Below are 19,140 nucleotides of genomic sequence, written 5' to 3' on the forward strand. Positions count from 1 at the left end.
TTTCTAAAGAAACTGTTGTGCTACGATACTCGTCAATATAAGCTTGATGACTATTAAAGAAATTAAAGGGAAGTAACCGCAGTAGTGTATTATGGAAAAGATAACATTTGGAGCGTTACCCCTTACCGGAACAAATCTGAAGAGAGTAATGCCAATCAGAAGCGTGCAATGAAGATCCTTAACAGATAACAATGTATCTTTTTATTGATTCTTAATATTATTTCCTTTTGATGCCATTGGCCAAATTGGAGTAAAATTTCTATGGTTTGTCTCGTATATCGCCCAAAATCACCGCAATTATATTCACTTATCCAGTATAAAACTAAAAATTGAAAACAACATATATTGTTTGGGAATCTGGTACCTGGGCAAGGGTCTTCATTACAAGAACGGGTCTCCTCGCTTTCCCCGGGACATGAATTTCCTCCAAATTGTGGTGGGGGATTGGTACAAGTTCTTGATCTTTCCTGCACTCCGCCGCCACACGTGACGGGGCAGTCGCTCCAGTCATCCCAGTCGGACCAGTTTCCATCAACTGTAAAAATGTGAATTGGCTCAATTTGGCCCTAAAGTTTACTGGGAAATTACTATAGCTCTAGATCATTACGGAGAATGATGCCAGAAAAAGGAACGTACATAACAACAGTGCGGAAGCGAGTCTTAGGACGTTCGCGCTAATTGTTTCTGGGCATCCTTACTGCGCACGCAAATTCACACGCCACGTCATGCATCGAGCGCGTGCTCAGTAATAAAATGAACAATGATAGGGCAGATGGCCATTTAGACTGTTCACAGTCCCCTTTTTTTCCGTGAGATCGTAGATGTCGATTGTTGAGCTCGACGGGCCGCCATCTTGGTCTCTTGATGCGAGCGAAACTGGAGAGAGTACAAAATGCCCGTGGGTAGGGGTGGTGGAGGGCACGGCCGGCGATTTTTTCCGCCCCCTCACCCCCACGCTATTAACCCCAGCGCCACTACCCACGGGCATTTTGTACTCTTCCCAGTTTCGCTCGCATCAAGAGACCAAGATGGCGGCCCATCGAACTCAACGATCGACATCTACGATCTCACGGAAAAATAGGGGACTGTGAACAGTCTAACGGCCATTGCTACAGCTTTGCCTGGATTCGACGATCTTGGACGTTCGGTGATCCCTATATTTCCTTTGATGGATCATTTTCTCTGCCGATTTTCTACGTTTACCGAAGAATTGAAGAAAATCTATCGATTAGAAGTTCAATTTTTTTGCAAAATGCACCATTGAATTCCGTTTGTTTTAGTTCTTCGTTTATCTGTGCGGCGGTTTCAAACACCTCTTGAAGGGTTAAGTTTTGTGAAAACGTTAGCAACATTTGGACTTATTAACGCAACAGATTCACTTATGAAAAATATTACTAAGATAGTTTGTCTCGGTTGATTCATCTTCGATATTTTAAGCTAAAAAACCTAGAGACCATGCTGATTTAGGCGCGCCAATTTGTCAAAATCAGACTAGATTTCCACGCGCTTTATCTCTGAAACGAAGTCCATGAACCCAATATTTTTCATTTCTGAAACAACTAATTCATTATCCGCAGTAGAGGTTTCAAGAAGATCTATCGAGTAGGACATTTTCGCGCGAACGTCCTTAAACAGCCGACTTAATTAATCATTAAATGTTCTTGCTGCATTTTTCGCGCAAGCGCAACATGCCTTATCCTTGACTATTTTCATCCAATTTGCAAACTATTATTCAATCCACGCATTTTGTACATTTTACAAAATATTATGATGACGGAAACTGGTGCGCTATTTCTGGGAACAAAATGTATTAAAACTGTAATATCATGGGTGACATATAACTCCTTAATTCTGGGGCGAAATTTCAGCCTTAAGTTATAATTTGACATGTTAAATTACAAAACTGCCATGGCGACGTTTGGCGTGAATTATAAGAATTTGGACCAAAACGCGCGTGAAATTATTTCCACATTTCACTCGTCGCCATTTGACTTCTCATACTTTTCAAGGTCTCAAAAAGGGTGGTAAAATATAGCTATAATAAGGTCTGTGGAAAGGAGGTAAAACAGTTCGAATGGCTGCCAAAATAAATTGAATAACCACTAAAAACAATTGCACGTGTTAAACCTAAGAGATATGACTAACGAGAGGTAGATGTGTATAAGAAAATCAGTGTCAGCGGAGTTTGGAAAACAATTAAAGTCACACATTACTTGGGCAGGGGTCTTCATTGCACGCTCTCGTTTCTTCACTCTCCCCAGGACACGACTCTCCTCCAAATGCCGGTGGGGGATTGGTACAAGTCCTTGTTCTTTCCTGCACTCCTCCCCCACAAGTGACAGGACAGTCGCTCCAGTCCTGCCAGTCAGACCAGTTACCATCGACTACAGATGAAATTGGCTCAGTTAGCTCCATGAAATAAGAGTGGATAAAATTTTTTAGTTTATGCTTCACGTTAAACTTTTTTGCGTTTTTGTCTCTATTTGTGTTTTAATCACTACTTGACTTGCATTAAAGATGTTTTCGCGATTTTACTCGCTTATTCTCCAGGTTTGGTTACAAATCCTGTGGTTATTGTTTGGCCTGAAATTTCCATTGTGTTGACGAGAAAGGCTCGTTCCGATGAGAGCTTTCGATATTCCTCTTTCACAATATTTTCTCTGTTGTAACGTACACGAATCGAAGTAAGTTGCTAAACGTATGTGCATCTAAGGCCTGAATTCCACAGAATAACTTCGTCCAAGGGGATCTATTTCACGCTCCACCAAGAGGTATATTCTTGAGACTCCAGCGCACGAGCAGGTTTATCCATCAGTTGTTTTGTTATAGACACAGGTTAGACAAACCAACTCGTCGGAACCCAGGTCTATCAGTAAACTATGTTTTGTGATTGTCTAGGCAAGGGTCGTCTTAAGAAGGACTGTTGTTTGATTGCCCGCGGTACGCTCATTCACCGTAATATATATTTCACGTTCCTTATTACAAGCCGTTAACAGAATATTTGCATTATACATTAGCTTCAGATCTTTTCTGCTTATTATAGCATAATCTATTATTGGTTTTTAAACTAGCTTGTTCGTTTTGGTAATAACGAGAAAAAAAATATGGAATTAATATTGGATCAAAATGCTACATTTCCTTAAAGGTTAGCTGTGAGAATTTGGTTGTAAATTAAGACGATATACGCTACAAGTTGTTTATTCTCACAAAACAACTATGGGCAGAAAAATTTGTCTGACATCTCCACAAGAAAAATGCAGATGAACGTGTTCGGAACATTTCTCCTACCGTAATAATACCTGGACATAGTTCCTCGTTACACGGACGACTTTCCTCACCCACCCCAGGGCACGACTGTCCACCAAAGGCTGGTGGAGGATTGGTACAAGTCCGTATCCTAGTCTCCAGTCCGCCTCCGCAAGTTACAGGACAAGAAGACCAAGGTTCCCACTCAGACCAGTTTCCGTCAACTGTGTAAAGGAGAAAGAACGATGTTGATGTACGTGCGAAAATGGCACGGCCGGGTATCAAGTTTGTAGGTGTTGTTCCAAAGATCCGTTAAAACAGCACTTTAAACCCTAGCAAGCGTTCACGTTGTATACTCTTGCTGGCCTTAAACGGGCGCATAATTTTCCGACTAAAAACTGTATGACTACCACCACTGTATATTCGCCTATTTCTACTCACTTGGACATGGTTCTTCATTGCAAGCTTCCTCTTCTTCGGCGGGGCCTGGACACTTCAGCCCTCCATTTTCAGGAGCAGGGTTATTGCATTTACGAATACGTTTTCTGATACCACCACCGCATGTCTCAGTGCAGTCGGACCATTTCTGCCAATTTGACCATTGACCGTCGACTGTGAGGAAGAAGATCATGCAATAAAAATACTCCTAATCACTTCAAGTTACAGAAAGCACGCAGATATATCGAGGCACCCTGTGCCACTAGGCTTGAGGCAGGCTTCAATTTTTTTACTTCCAAATTCTTTTTTGACTTGTAAGCCACAACAGGTCAATATACGGGGAGCATTCAGGTCTTAACAGGTCAATACGGGGAGCAGGGATGGCGCAGTGGAGAGAGCGCTCGCCTCCCACCAATGTGGCACGGGTTCGATTCCGGCCCGGTACCATATGTGGGTAAATTGAGTTTGTTGTTGGTTCTGGCCTTGCTTCGAGGGTTTTTCTCGGGTTGCTTCGGGTTCTCCGGTTTTCCTCCCTCCACAAAAACCAACACTCCAAATTCCAATTCGCCAGGATACAGGATCCGCATGAAAACCAGCTAAGACTGATATAGCTTCCTCTCTAACTATTGAAAGTTATTTATCATTTTATTTAATACAAATTACAATTCTAAGAATTGGAAGGCACAGGGTTGAGAGGGGAGGGGAGGGGGGCTGAGGAGAGAGTAGGACGGTGTGCGCGTGATCATGTGACAAAAGTGGAACCAAACCGATCTCACCTGGGCATTTTCCTTCTCTGACATCTGTAACGATCTGATCAAGAGCCTCAAAGGACTCTGCCAAGAAAACACCGGTATCATCCGAGGCGAGAGTAACCAAGTCCATGAGCACGATACCTTTTCCAATTCCTATTGAAATTACTTCTACGCCTTTCTCCTTTATTGGTGCTACCGCCGCTGACAGGATATCCCCGGATGTCCTGGGGTCGCCCTCTGCAATTGTCTGCACTCCATCAGTCATAACAATAAGTATCTGGGAAGACATGGGTAGTATTCATGTTATTAATTAGATGATAAATGAATTAGCGTCTTAGACCCCGGCCCGTTCACACCATGTTTAAAAGTGGTTGAACTTATCAAGGTTGAAAATTAGTTGTTCATACCGTACACATCCCACAACTTAAAAAGGTATAAACCTATTTGATTAAAATATGTTAGCAAGGTGGTTTGATATTTGTCGTCTTGAAATAACTGCAAAGCGTAATCGACAAATTGGGAAAACCTTAACCTGATTTAGTTAAACTAGCATAGTTGGTGTGAATGGGGCATAAGACTCGCGTAAAACAAGCTAAAATAGTTAATATGATAACTACAGGTGATAACAAGTATCTTAAGGCTGAATAAAAGGAGATATCACGTGATCAAAAAGTGGCACAAGTTTACCTTGGAAACGTTTGGTCTCATTCCACCTTTTTCGGAAAATATTTCCATGTCAGCAAGATCCAACGCTTTGTCTATGTATGTAAAACCTCGCGCGTGTGGCAGCTTCCGAATTTTCCGCTTCACGTTGACAGCATTAAGCTTCGCATCAGTAAATTCATTAAAGCGTAGCTGAACTGATGCTTTAGTACTGTATTCCACAAGAGCCACGTGTGTGCCACTGTCAGATACGTCAAATTCGTCCACCAATCGCTCAAGAAACGTTTTGAATTTTCCAAAGTTTCTTCTACTTATACTGCCTGAAATTATGGAGGAACAAAAATAGTTAAGACGAAATACGATTGGAACTCGAGCAATTTCAGTTTTTAGTAGACAAAAATCTTGTACCAGAATAATGTTAAGCAGTTTACTAAGATCCTTTTTCTTTTTCTTTTTTTTTTTTTTTGCAATTTCTAGAAGCTAAAGATATAAGTAATCGCCCGAAATAACACCAAAGACAATTTTCCACAGGCACTCGAGAAAATAAATTTCAAAGTTCAGAGAAATTACGCAATTACAGGCAAAATTTCATCATCAGCTTCATTTCACAAGTACTTTCAAGTGTTTCATATCAACTTCAAAATTTGTTTTCGACATTTAGTGTTGTTAGAAATGATTTCTTTTGAGAATGTAATTTAAAACAGTCGCTCAGAAGCTTGCAATATGATACAAAAGATCTTGGTACAAAGTTTTTGTCCACTTGTTACTCGAACTTGTGGTGGATACCTTCCTAACTTGTGTTCTAATCATGTGACGCTTTTTTTCCTTCAGATAACTAGCGTACTATGAGCCGAACCGCGTCCGATTCGATACTCGGACAGCAGTCTTATCACGCTAGTGGCTTTGATATTAAAGCAAACAGCTAACTCTTCAACTTGTAACTAGTTAGATTCTTTCGCTACTACTCGCTCTAGCGAGCGAAGCGAGCCTGTTTAAGGGTACGTTCGATACAGCCGCTGTTCGGGAAACGAGCCCGCGCTCCTCTCAGGAACAAAGACCGGCCGTGAGAGTATGGCGGAAATCAAGTCTAGTTAAAGGGTTGGCTGTATGTTAAGTACAACAACTACGTTAAATAGGTGAAAAAAAAAAAATAAATAAATAAATAAATAATATTAATAATAATAATAATAATAATAATAACAAAAAAATAAAGAAATTAATCACCAACCTGACGCGTCAATCAGTAGAGCAAGATCGATAGGCTTGGGGCAACCCTCTGAAAATGATTGGATAACAACAAAAACGACAAATTAGCCAATAAGCTCGCTAGCAACTTCGTGTATGCGCCTTCACTTTGAGGGGTGGCGAATGGTAAAATCCGAGAATTGCCGAGACCATTGTTTAAAAATTCGAGACCGAGACTTAAACGATTTCGGAAAATCCGAGCCCGGGACTCAGTGCAGAGAAAACCGAGCCCGAGACGCGCTCTTGGTCGCTTGAAACTGGATCTCATTTAGGGAAGAGGTCAAAACTATTATGCAATCAATAACTTGTAGTTTATTTGAACTACCAAAATAGCAGTCACAGATAAACGCTAACTATTTAGTTATGTATTTAAAATATCTCGACCTTTTTACGACCCTTTCACGACCCGACTTTCAGCTACTTTAGAGGTCACACGCTGTCATCAACTTCCGGTCAGCAAGCTTCAAACATCTCATAGCTTCTCATCGGCGATCATCCGTTAGTTTCTCGAGCTTTACTACGCGATCCTCCTTCGGTTACTAAATATTGTTTGACTTCTGTACTGGTTGATATAATGCATTATGGACGAGGAGAGGGTGGAGGACAAGAAACGGCGAAAACGCAAATGTAAGTAAATTGTTAACTTTGTAATTATTCATAAATGATTATTCATTATTATTCTCGTGTCTCCATACATTGCCTATGAAAGATGTATCTTGACTAGCTCTTGCTGTTCGTAAGCATCAATTAAGGAGGTCTACATATGCATTTGCTTGTGTGTTTGTAAGGCTTTTACTCTAAAACTGTATTAGCTCGTATTTTAACCGCGCAATGAAAGACTAATGAAGCATCATAGTGACCGGCTGTCATGGCGTGAACAAATTCGCCGGCAAATTATTTTCTTGCACAGGCCACCTATGTGAGTAACCTAGTAAAACGATAATTTCGACCGCGAAATGGATAAAAACCTAGGCGCAGTACTGGAACAAGTTTGACTAGTTGGTACAATGTTGGTGCAAGATTGGAGACCATACCAACCCTGTGATGCAGCAAAAATGCACATATGCTCTCCAGATTCAGAGGACTGTTTGCTGTTTCACTATGAGTTCACTGGCATAGTTAAGTTGGATCGAGTTGTGTGTAAGCTAAGAGCCGAGGGCTCTATCAGTTATGTTGATGATGACTTTCATCTGGAAATCGATGAAGCTATTTACCATCAGTGTGTGATGGAATTGAGCCAAATTCCTAGGAAAGAACTCTCCATAGAAACGGCAGTCAGAGATAAAAATAGTGCCAGTACTTCCAGAGGGCGATTACTGACTGAGGCTTCCACTCAGATATCGCCAGTAAAATGTGGTGTAAAAGTAAAGTCTTCACGTGTCGAGTGGCTTAACATGCAAGGACGAGGAGTTCGACGCATGTTAACCCTTTGAGCCCCAATTACGCATATACTCGTAATTGATGGTTATGTTCTTTGTACCACTTGTGAAATCATCAGTTCGAATGTCATCAGATATTCGTGATAAGCAGATAGTAGAACTAGGCTAGGCCTATCCGTACAGTGGTCAGGTTTAGATATCGACGACATTCCGACATCGCAAATCGAAAAACAACGTTATCAGGTTTGGTGCAAAAAGGGTGGTATAATGGTCCACTATGCTTATGATTGATCAAGGTCCATGTCTAGGCTTCGCCCGTGATTAACATCCAACTTTTCACGGCAGCCAGAGAGAACATGCAGCGCAAAAGGTAGCCAGACTAAAAGGGCCAGAAAGAACAAAGGAAAGGGGCAACAAACAAAATTGAGAACGGGTAATGGCACCAAAAAAAGGTCCAAATTTTGGCTTATGCGCATTTCCGGAATTGAAATATTGCTCAATTTTTGGACGTAATCCTCGAAAAATCTCTCCTTTTGGTTAAAAAAGTTATCTAAGCAAAACTTAGGCTTACTTAGCGTCATGGCAGCCAAAAAACCTGACTAAAACGGTAAAAAACGGTATTTTTTTGGCGAAAGTTTGGTATTCAAAGGGTTAACCCCTACTGAGCATTTTGTAAAGTTCCCTGACAGTTGGCAGGTACCCATTTATACTCCTGGGTAGACAGAGGCACTGTGAAATGGGCAACCTGCACCGTTTACAAGGGTTTTTATAATTGGCCAAACGAAACAATAAAAAAATGAACCGTAGGTTAACAACACAAACAATACCCCTAGCCCAAAAGAAGTTCAAAGAACAAAAGAGGTGCAGATTAACAAGAAAGAATCAAAATAGAGGTTCTAAAGAGGTGCATGCAGGTCAACTGCTCTGAAAGTAAAGCGTTTAGCTTGCTCTAGAAGGTGACGCAGCGCACCACTCACGAATGGGAAGTAACTTACCACAAAGGACGAGGAGAACAAAACGTTGGACTACCAAACACATGGTAAGAACACTACATAATGTAAGTAAAGCAAATTAAAGCAAGCATGCAGTCAGTCGTTTTCTTTAAGACGTCTTATTTAGAGGTTATATCTATATTTGTATTTTCTACGACCTCCAGAAATTCTCCAGTTGACGTAGTGCTCCTCAGTTCATTGCAAAGACCATTACAGTAAAATATTGTGTATGTTTTGCGAAACGGTATTCCACAATAGCTTAGAATACACCGTCTTAGACACGCCGGTATATTCCAGACTACAATCGCACGTCCTTAGGCTAACAACTTATGAAGTCTAAATCGAGTTACTTGAATTCTTTGACTTAACCGGCTAAAAATACGGTCCACCGACAATGTTTTCGTGCGATTTCAGCATGAAAGCGTGCGCATGGTTATTGTCAGCGGAAACCTGATCAAACGAGCATGCGCGCGGGCTGAGTGAATATAATAAGAGAAGTAAAAGTTCTGTATTTGCCGCCGTTTGCGTAAGCGCCATGCTTAATCTCAGCAACACTGACTCTCAACGCGATAACTTTTGCCGGAGAACTTCTGCTAAAAACGCAAATCCGAGACTCCGAAACCTTGGGAAAAAAATTCGAGACTCCGAGACCGAAAGAAACACATGAAAAACGAGACTTCGTGGCTCGTCACAAAAGCTTCCGAGATTCCGAGATCGGATCAAGAATTTCCGAGATCCACGATTTTCTGGGTACCATTCGCCACCCCTACTTCGCGTTCGCTTCCTCGTTGATTGTTTGAATTATCTTTAAAGTATTTGTTGTCACGTTTCAGTCTTTCATAGTCTTTCATAGTCTTTCAAACATTACCTCCAATCAAAACAACAACAAACTAAGAAAAAACAGGAAATGACAACACTAATTCGCTTCATAAAGGAACTCTTTTACGAGCACCAAAACCGAAAAGGCGTATTTCATCGACAAAAAACCCAAGATAATGGCTCAGTTTTGTCATCAGGGTGTTTCATTGAACAGCGCGTACGCAACGTTGTGATATAAAATTGAAAGTGTTCTTGTCTTAGAAAAATCGCTATTAAGTTTTTAAAATTTGTACTCCCTTCAACAATTCTCTTAATATGTTCATCCTAGCGTTCATTTAGCGTTCTGGTAATATGTTTATGTCCATTTTAGCGTTCACTTTAGCGTTCTGTTAACATGTTTATCTTAGGTAGTGTTCTAGAAGCACTTCACGCGCAACCAAGTTGTGCTGGACTGTGGCTATACACATGAAGTACTAACCTAGGACTTCAGCTGTTCTACATTGCAGCGTGCAGCCACCCTGGGCCGAGGGACAACATCTTTGACCTTCTGAGCACTCGATATCCGATAAACAGAGGTGTTCAACCCTTGGAGAGCACGTCTCTGTGAAGGGGGTCACTTTGGGGCATCGTAGGGCTTCTACAAGGGGAAACATGAAAAGATACAATAAATTATAAATAGCTGATAACACAAATAGTAAACGATCTTCTCTCTCGTTGAAAGTTTAACCAGATGTTTTTCCCCTTCTATCTGAAATATCAAAACCAATATATAAAGTCAGCGCATTCAAATGCATAAGAACTAACGGCACAGTCCTATGCAGGACTCATTATTTCTGGCTTTCGGCTCAAACTTATACACTGTCCGTTAGCGCCCGGTGCCTCCTCGTATGACTGTCTGAAAGAGAGTTTGCGTGAAGGCGCGCGCGTTTGCATAAGCAATTTTATTATATAAAAGGTTAGTGGTATACCGAGTTGGTAGCAAATCAATGAAAACGCTATCGCGCATGTAAGGATATAATTTTTATTCACACAGGTATGATGTCATTTTTGATGTCCGTGTTTTGAACCTTTAACTGTACTTAATGGAGCTATGTCACCGTTTGGGCATCTTGACAAGTTTAGCCTAAATTTTTCAAGTTTGTCGTTTTCAATCGTTGCTAATCTTCTCCATCCTTGACCATCCTTGTTCCTTTATGATTTATCATTATCTCTTAGAAGGTTTTTAACGAGTGATAGCGTAGCTAGAATGAGTTATAGCAGTTAGTTGGGAAAGAAATATTCTATCTTAGCACGGTAATTTAATAGGTTTCGTAATACACAAGCAAGTAAAAATTGGCGATAAGAACAAACGACGTTTCGGAGTCGTCATGACACCATTTTCAAGTTCAAAAGATAGGAAATAAACTGTTTTTTATTGATGGACAATTGATTGACAATTATCGCTAATTTTAACTTGCTTGTGAATTTAATAGGTGGCCAAAATAACTCAAAATACCGTGACTAAGCCCCTTTAAATCTGTTGATGTGTGATCAAAACATCTTCGGATCTTCCTCTGAAGTCTTCTGTAATCTTCGGATATCTTTGGAAATATTCGGTAATCTTCGGAAATTATCGGAAATTTTCGAAAATGTTCGGAAACGTTCGTGTGGTCTTCGGACAACTAGAGGAATCTTCGGCAATCTTCGAAAAGCGCTCGGAAATCTTCGGAAAATCGTCAAAAACGTCGTTGTTAGTGTGTTTATAAATTGTGGGGATTTTATATAATAAAAAGGAAATTACATTGTCGCTTGGAGATGCGAAATTTCTCTGATGCGATATTTCACTTGTTCGCTGCGCTTACTCGTTATTATTTTTCAACACCAGAAGAGAAATTTTGTACCTCTGCCCAACCATGTACACTCCTTTTTATAAATATATTGTTTTTCGGGCCGAGGCTGAATTGTACACGATTTAGTTAAGAACATAAAATTGTATTGGCTCGTAGCTGCCGGAGCTTATCCCGGTTTCTGTAGCATGAAGCGGCTAGGAGTATTTCTACTCACCCTGGACAGGATGCTAGTCCATCGCAGGTCACTCCCCCCCCAATTTGTTAGGTTTCTCCAACAATTTGCCGGTACCCATTTACCCCGGGTGGAGAGAGGCACTGTGAGAGTCAAGTGTCTTGCCCAAGAACACAACACCGTGTCCCCGGCCAGGGGACACGGTGTTGTGTCCGTTGTTGTGCTAGGTGTTGTCCCCGAACCGCTCGCTCCGGGGACGAGCGCAATAACCATGAGACCACCGCGCCAAGGCTTCACTTTATATAATTGTGTTGCATTTAAAAATTTTGAACACAAAAAATTATATTTTTTAAAAAATCTCAGCCTCGGGTTTATTCTAAAAAATATTATTAACAGTTCGCAAATTTCAGCTTCGATACTCTTATTAAGCATATTCTTATATGTCGAGGAAAGGGTTGTTGTTATTCATCGTGGTAGATGCAATAATAAATTGTATACCCACGATCAAGAAACACAACAACAGGAGAACGGTACAACAGCGGACCACTGAGGGAACAGCTACTCGCCGGAATAATGGAACAATAGAAGGATCGAAATGCACCAATCACAGCCGACCTTTGTGATATAAATGATACCGTGCAATCAGTCGACCTTATCGCCTGAAGAAGACTAGCAGTAAGCAGTCGAAACGTCGTGATCTACATCTCAAGTGACTACATCGTGAGACAAACGATAATATCATATTCTTATATATATATATATATGTCTGGATTTATGAAAACGGTGTTAAAGACTGAATCAGGTGTTTTTTGATTTTTTTTCTTTTCTTTTTTCATTTCTTTGTTTTTGTTTTCTGCTTTCGCTATGACAGCAACTTGTAAATCTTACCTAGCATGAAATGTAGGAACTCCTTGCCGCATGTTTCATTTATTTAGGTATTTTTTTCATTATTTATCGACCCTCCCCCCCCCCCCCTTTTTCAATTTGCGTTAAGTTTAGCCCAGGCTACACTCGTCTGAATTCAGTTCGCGCGGTGACTCTGACAAGGAGCGACCGATTAGCGTTCTGTATTTGCTGTCTAAAGGAAGTCTGCCCGAGGACATCATTAAGTCCAATGAAGGCCCAAATCTAACGATTTGCTAGTAAGCGTCGTCCATTATCGTACCTGAGGCGGGCCTGAGGACATGTGTAAACTGTACGGGTCACATTTAGTCCCGTAACAGAAGGCCGTTTGCCCTGTGGCGATAATGTTGTGCTTGCTTTAGACAGCAAAAATCTTTCGCCACATCAATTTAGGGCTTAGACGTGCAATGGACTAGACATTTCTAGCTGCTGTTGGCGTCATTTGCTTTGAACTTTGATGTAGCTAAAGACTTCGAAAAAAAATCTGTTGAAATCTGGATGTGCCATTCCGCGCTCGACAAAATTGAAGTACATCCGGGACATTGCTATTTGCGAGCAAAACATGGCCACGAGGAGAGAGAAGAACATGAGTTCAAGCGCTGATCGTGAGTAGAATTTCCTTGTTTTATCAATTTTAGGCGTTCTCGGCTTAGCTAAGTATCAGAACTGTCTGTGATTCGCTAGCGCGGAAGAAATTTATTTGCGTGGCTTCCGGGCGATAATTGACGTAACGACAACATGTTGAGTGTTCGCTTACTGCTAACTATGGCCTAGTTTGTCTGAAGTTCAATCGATTCTCGATGTAGGAAGCTCTTGTTCAGTCCATTTAGGACGATGCAGGCCTTTAGAAAGCGATAGATTAGCTCTCCGCCGCGGTTTTGATATCTGTACGTTCGTGTTGATTTAGACTCCAATTTCATGTTAAAAGCACTCTTAATTAAATTGTACAATTCATGATTCAACGAAAAGACGGTGAATTTAGTCTTCCTGGCTTCAAAAGGCATACAGGAGAGTTATTTGCTGTTATTTGAGCTACGATAAGCCTCGTGGAAAGCTAGCTCTAGGACAGAATTGTAGCAAGTTAGATTATCAGTGACAAGTCAAATTCTATGGCTATGTTTTTGCGAATCCGGTCAGATATTGAAATGAAATGTCACGTAACGGCTACTTTTTGGCTGAAATATAGAGGTAAATAACCGATTCCACTGCTTACCATGCTCTTGTTAGCGTGACTGGCTAATTTAACCCACAGTAAAGACATAGTGAGGTCATTTAGGTGAAATCGCAGAGGTTAAGCCTGTCTAAATTAGTGCCGCGGCGAACCAAATGATCAATTTAAGCTCTAATTTAGTTTTGTTTGGCTCGTTCGACTCATTTTGCAGCGACTTTAAAGGCTTGTATAGGCATGGTATGGACTCTATTAAGAGTACACGAGGTAGATAGCACTCTCGGTGCGACATGGCCATATTTATGTACATTTTCTAACCGTTTTTTCAAAAACATGCCCGCTATTTTGGTGCAAAGTGTTTAACACGGTTTTCATAAATTCAGACATATACATATATATATAAACAGTGTTATGTTCTCTGTTTTTCTCTAACCTCAAACGCGGTAAGAGCGGATGATCAAGATCCCCTTCGCCCAAACTCATTTCAATACGCCACTTTCGATATATTAAATTCAGCTTCACAGTGAGGCCTAGAGGACACAAACAAAAGAAATGAATAAACATAATTATTCAATTTCCTTTGTTTGTATCCTCTAAGCCTCGCTGCCAAAGTGGAAGGTGGTCTATAGCAATACATGCCGAAGAAAATGTTTACCAGCGTTTTTGGATTGTCACGTGACACTCGTTTCAGGGGGTGTCCAGTGCATGACGGTACAAGTAATGGCTGCCACGGAAACAAGGAACGGATTCTTCTGTCTCGAACTCGCCTTTCACGCACGACCTTCTCAGAATACATATCAGAAATACCTTTACAATGAGATTAACAAATGATTTGTTGAGTTGATTAGCAGTTATCAGATGAAAGGTATATACTTTCTGTGTTTTTATCGATCACCGCCGGCTTTCTAGACAACCGCTGTTGTGATGTCTTCTTTGAGGGCAAAAACTGGCGTGATCCTTTAAAGGGACACCGTCACCATTTTTAGCATGATTTTGGAAATCTCAAAACACATATATCGATCTTTGGAAGCTGAACAATACTGGTTTAATTTTGTAGAGCAATACTCGACAAATGATTAGAAGCCATTAGGAAGTGAGGATGGCTAACGATGGCGAGGATGGAAACGGATTGTGATATGGATATTTGAAAAAGCGTCGGAATGTCAGTTTTTCAAAGGTTCAAGTTTGGCTCGAAAATCGTTGACATTTTGCAAAAATGTTGCTGCAGTGTGGACTTTCTTCAAGAAATTGCTTTTAATCTTTTAGTTAGAGCTAATCAAGTTCTTATTACATGACTATTTCGGGAGTTTATAATATTTTTAAGTTAATATATCGTGACAGTGTCCTTTAAAATTACTCGTAAGAAAAACGTCAGAAAAACAACAACAACAATTATAATAGACTATCCTTCCCCGGCCCGGGGAAGGATACACCGAGATCTTTTCCCATCTACCCCATAAACTTCTCAGTTTAGGAAGCGGTGAGGCCGGGAGAACGCCTGGTTTCATCTATCTCTGTGTACTACTTGATTTTTATTCTTATATGAGAGAACAGGACTTAGAGGGCGCCTTTCGAGCATTCATGTGCGCGGCGAGTGGGAACCAGGGAATTGTGGCCTTGGCACTGATCTTCGCATCGAGCCCTAGGCCACGCTTGAACACGATTATACCGTGTTATATACAGCGTTCGCTGCACAAAGATTTTAGACAAAAGTAAAACAGCCGGTTGCTCGCGGTCTAGCGAGTGCCCAGCGGAAACCGATAAAAATCGCAGACAAGTTTTATACATTGAACCTTTCGTCACATTATCGGATAAGTTTCTAATCAATTCGACAAAACAATGTCCATCTAATTAAATTGCAGTCAGTCTCAGAAGTGGGGCCCACTCAGAAGATCATGATGACCGAAGCGTGCCAGGAAGAGAAAGCTATTTCGTTCATGTCAGACTGATCGGTTTCCGTGAGATTGATTTGTTTCTTCTGCGACCTTAGAACATAATTATTTGGACGGCAACTAAGAAAAAAAAGCGACTTTCAGAAATGACAGACTACTAAGAATCATTGTATGTTGAATATTCCCTCATCGAGTTCCTACGATTAACTTGTTATTGGAAGCAAATAACATAATAAAGGTGAACGGTGAAACGGTCAAATGTCAATCTCTTGTCATCCTCATTGCACAGCCAGGAACCAATTAATAATCAGGGGCTAGTTGTATAATAACTGGCCACCAAGGAGACGACCTATACGGGCTCATCATATCATAACGTCCACTAAAACAGATGTGTGTTATGTCAGAACTCCCAAAACAGTAGCCTGCGTCGCAGACAGTTTAAACCGCCGGGGATTTTATGACACGTCCGGCTGCAACGCAGGCTACCAAAACAGTAGCTGAAATGTTGACTAAAAATTTTCTAAAAATTTTATTTGGCTTCGTAATGAAAGCATTTCAGTTCTTGTCGCATCTGGTTAGTAATCATTTCCCGCCAGAAAAATTCCACTCGAGCGCTGCGCTAAACTCGATACCTGATATACCTGCGGGGTGTCTTCACCGCTAAATAAAATCCTAACAGACCTATATGGTTATAAGTGCGGAGTTCGAGCGCGTTCTAAATAAACTTTCTTTTGTTTCGATACGCTGTTCATGGTCATAATGCTTTGCACATGTTTACATGGGAGAAGCGAAATTAGATGACGGACACCGGAGAACCTACAGGATGATTTGTTTTCAGTAGCAAGAGATTCAGGTCAAATCTTCGCGTCGGGCCTCGCTACAATTACCCTTTGTAGTCCATCCTCTCGCTTTCAACACTCACTGCTACTTATCGCCGAACGTCGTCTTGCGACATGAGCTAATGACGACTCTTTAACTAAGAGGAACAAGATTTTCCTGAGTCGAGACCCAGCTACGTTCGTGCGCGAATTTCCTTAATCTTAGCCAAAATATATTCATGTCACACATTGATTGAACTCGTCACGAAGTGACAAAGAGTAAATCTACTTTCTTAGCATAACTACGTGCCCAGTACCCACAGTCAATCAATGACCACTTAAACTTTGTTAAGCCTTGAAAAGAGAAAACAAACAGCTCCTGGCTGAAGCGATCGAGCAGAGAATTTTTCGAGAAAAACGTGTTCTCGCTACCGCCGCAGTTAACGCGATGAAATGCCGTAAATTGCCCAAATTTGTAACATAGTATGACTAATGACAATACTTACGGCCACGAATTGTGCCAGTCTGCCACAATACCAGCGAAATGACCAGGAGAACCTTCATAACCCGATGGAAGAAAAGAGGATTTCCAGCGCAGCTCCTTGTCATGAAAAGGAGGATCAGATCAGTGCCCGTGTTCCTCGGACCAGAACCCCGCGGATCGCTGCAATGTGTTACAAACAACCTCTTACATTGAAATCCGATATACACAAGAGATTCTCACCCCTTTGTCTAGATTTTTGGACTGGTTAAATACTTAAGGTTTAAATACTTGGAAGTTCCTATAATTCTTTAATTAACTTATCATTTGCGCATGATTCTATCGTCAGTACTGCTTTAAACAATGAAGCTATTGTTTTTAATCCAAACAGATTGCTAGATCTCTATTTATATTTCTCGGATAGACTAACCCACACTAACGCAAATAACGTTTGGTACAAAATTATTTGCACGAACGAATTACAGCAAGAGCCAGAAACAGCAGGAGCCAGACACCATTCGTCGATATAATAAACAAGCTTGCTTTGTTGTCCAATTTTGATTTTGTTTCCGGTGAGGATGACCAAGTCTTCTTTGCGGCCAAAAGTGTACGGGTATAAAGTCTCAATGACCTCCGTGTGATCTCGAAGAAGTGACAGTTATGAAACTGTCCGTCTTTCGGCCTGACGTGACGAAAAGGGAGATGGGAGATGAGGTAGACCAGAGCAATAATTTGGGTAGCTTTATTTTTCCCGCAAGCACAAAGTCGAGATTAAAAAAACCTGAGTCACTTCACCCGACCCTGGCATGTAATTCTTGCATGCAAAATGTTGCCGAGGTGTTTTCTGTTAAACACAAGGTCAGGCATTCAAACGGGGACCGACGGAGACCGGAAGTGAGACCAGTGAAACACTTACACGTAGCTGTTTTCAATATAAATTGAGACTAGGAAAGGTAAACTATAATTTAACTGCCGTATCGGGTTTGTGAAGTTGACGTCTTTCGTCAACACAATTATAAGATCGATAGAGGTCTTTGCAGACGGGTTCAATACGGGAGTGTGTGTGTGTGTGTGTGTGGGGGGGAGGGGGGGGGGGGCGGATATCTCCCAGAGTTTTTTTGTGGGGTGCGTGGCCCGGACCTTGAAGCCTGTAACCTATTTCAGACCCAAATCTATAATTTTCCATACTCTATTTCGATAGAGCCGATCCAAGGGTCAATACCCCATTTTCAGACCACAAAACCTAGTAAACAGCTATGACTGCAATTCCTGGTGAGCGGCCCGAACCTTGCACCTTACCCGATCTCAGACCAAAATCTGTGTCAAAAATATATCGATACCCCATTTCAGACTTCTAAAATCAGTACACGGCTCAACATGGCTACAGCTAACCAGGAATGGCTTCCATTTGAGTACGTTAACATTTGGGAGGGGCTACAAATTTGCCAATGTTTACACGGAAAAGATTAGTTCCTGTAAACAAAATACCCGGCAAAGTCAAGCCAGAATGAATTTTAGACCAACATTTTTCGGACCAAAACAGTTCAAAACCATACCCTTTGGGCCGCACATATGCATGTACATATGGGGGTACATCCTTACACGGCCCATTTTAGAGAGTACCGCCCCCCCCCCCCCGCCTCTCCTGGGTTCAATTAAGGGCTATGAGGTCAAGTTAGCCAAGACCATCCGCGATACTTTTCGAAAATTCAAGTTCAGAGTATCATCAGCGACTGATGACTCCAGTTTCAAACAAGAGATAACGAAGGTAAGAGAGTCATTCTCGCATCGAGCCGGGTCTCTATTCCTGGAAAGGTATAATGCGGGCTAAATCTCTCTTGAATCACTCCAGATCTCGATCGACACTTAAATAAGAGGAAGAAAGTGACTCAGTCGATGCCAGTTATGGTTACGGACATTCCTGTGCGACCTCTTTCGGGGAAAAAAGCCAAGAGCAACTATTTACTTAATTATTCTTCGTATTATAACGTGGAGGGGAATCTGATGGTTGGATTCTGGGCTGTAAACAGGGAGTGAACGATCTGACAGAGGGGGTGGAATAGAGTACGAGGTGGAATTCCCAAGGTGCACCGTCATGTTTAAAATAGCGCGGATAATAATAACTTGTGATATACAGTGTTTGGGTCACGCTTCTTCCGCAAGCTCGTCCATATATAAACTTCGCCGCCCCCGGGACACGTCTCACGGCTTCATCGCTTCCGCAACACTTTTAACAAGAGAGCCCTCAAGCAAGTTAGAGAGTTTCATTCAATTCTAATGGGGTTCGTTTTTACGCAGAGAGTTCAAAGGCGTAAAATTGGTCCAAGGTTCGCCTTATAATTT

The 19,140-nt window shown here is 41.4% G+C and overlaps 1 protein-coding gene across 8 annotated transcripts in view; it reads right to left on the reverse strand.

Moving 5' to 3' along the window:
- LOC110069278 (uncharacterized) overlaps nt 1–17,101 on the reverse strand; it is a 63,692-nt gene extending 46,591 nt beyond the window's left edge. For 3 of the 8 annotated variants that reach the window (XM_089284075.1, XM_089284076.1, XM_089284073.1), the window contains exons 1-9: nt 16,823–17,101; nt 10,013–10,171; nt 6,324–6,375; nt 5,124–5,415; nt 4,461–4,713; nt 3,688–3,858; nt 3,300–3,470; nt 2,214–2,384; nt 365–535 (exon numbers count right to left, since the gene is read on the reverse strand). In XM_089284075.1, coding sequence (XP_089140201.1) covers nt 365–535; nt 2,214–2,384; nt 3,300–3,470; nt 3,688–3,858; nt 4,461–4,713; nt 5,124–5,415; nt 6,324–6,375; nt 10,013–10,171; nt 16,823–16,925 — 1,543 coding nt within the window. In that variant the 5' untranslated portion in view covers nt 16,926–17,101. Of the gene's footprint in view, nt 1–364; nt 536–2,213; nt 2,385–3,299; nt 3,471–3,687; nt 3,859–4,460; nt 4,714–5,123; nt 5,420–6,323; nt 6,376–10,012; nt 10,172–16,822 lie in introns of all 8 variants that reach the window. The other 5 variants (XM_089284081.1, XM_089284080.1, XM_089284074.1 and 2 more) reach the window with 4 other exon arrangements.
- Nucleotides 17,102–19,140: the final 2,039 nt, after the last annotated feature.

The sequence above is a fragment of the Orbicella faveolata genome, unplaced genomic scaffold, assembly GCF_042242905.1.
Source record: "Orbicella faveolata isolate gen_17 unplaced genomic scaffold, um_ofav_v1 contig_13, whole genome shotgun sequence".
Taxonomy (NCBI): Eukaryota; Metazoa; Cnidaria; class Anthozoa; order Scleractinia; family Merulinidae; genus Orbicella; species Orbicella faveolata.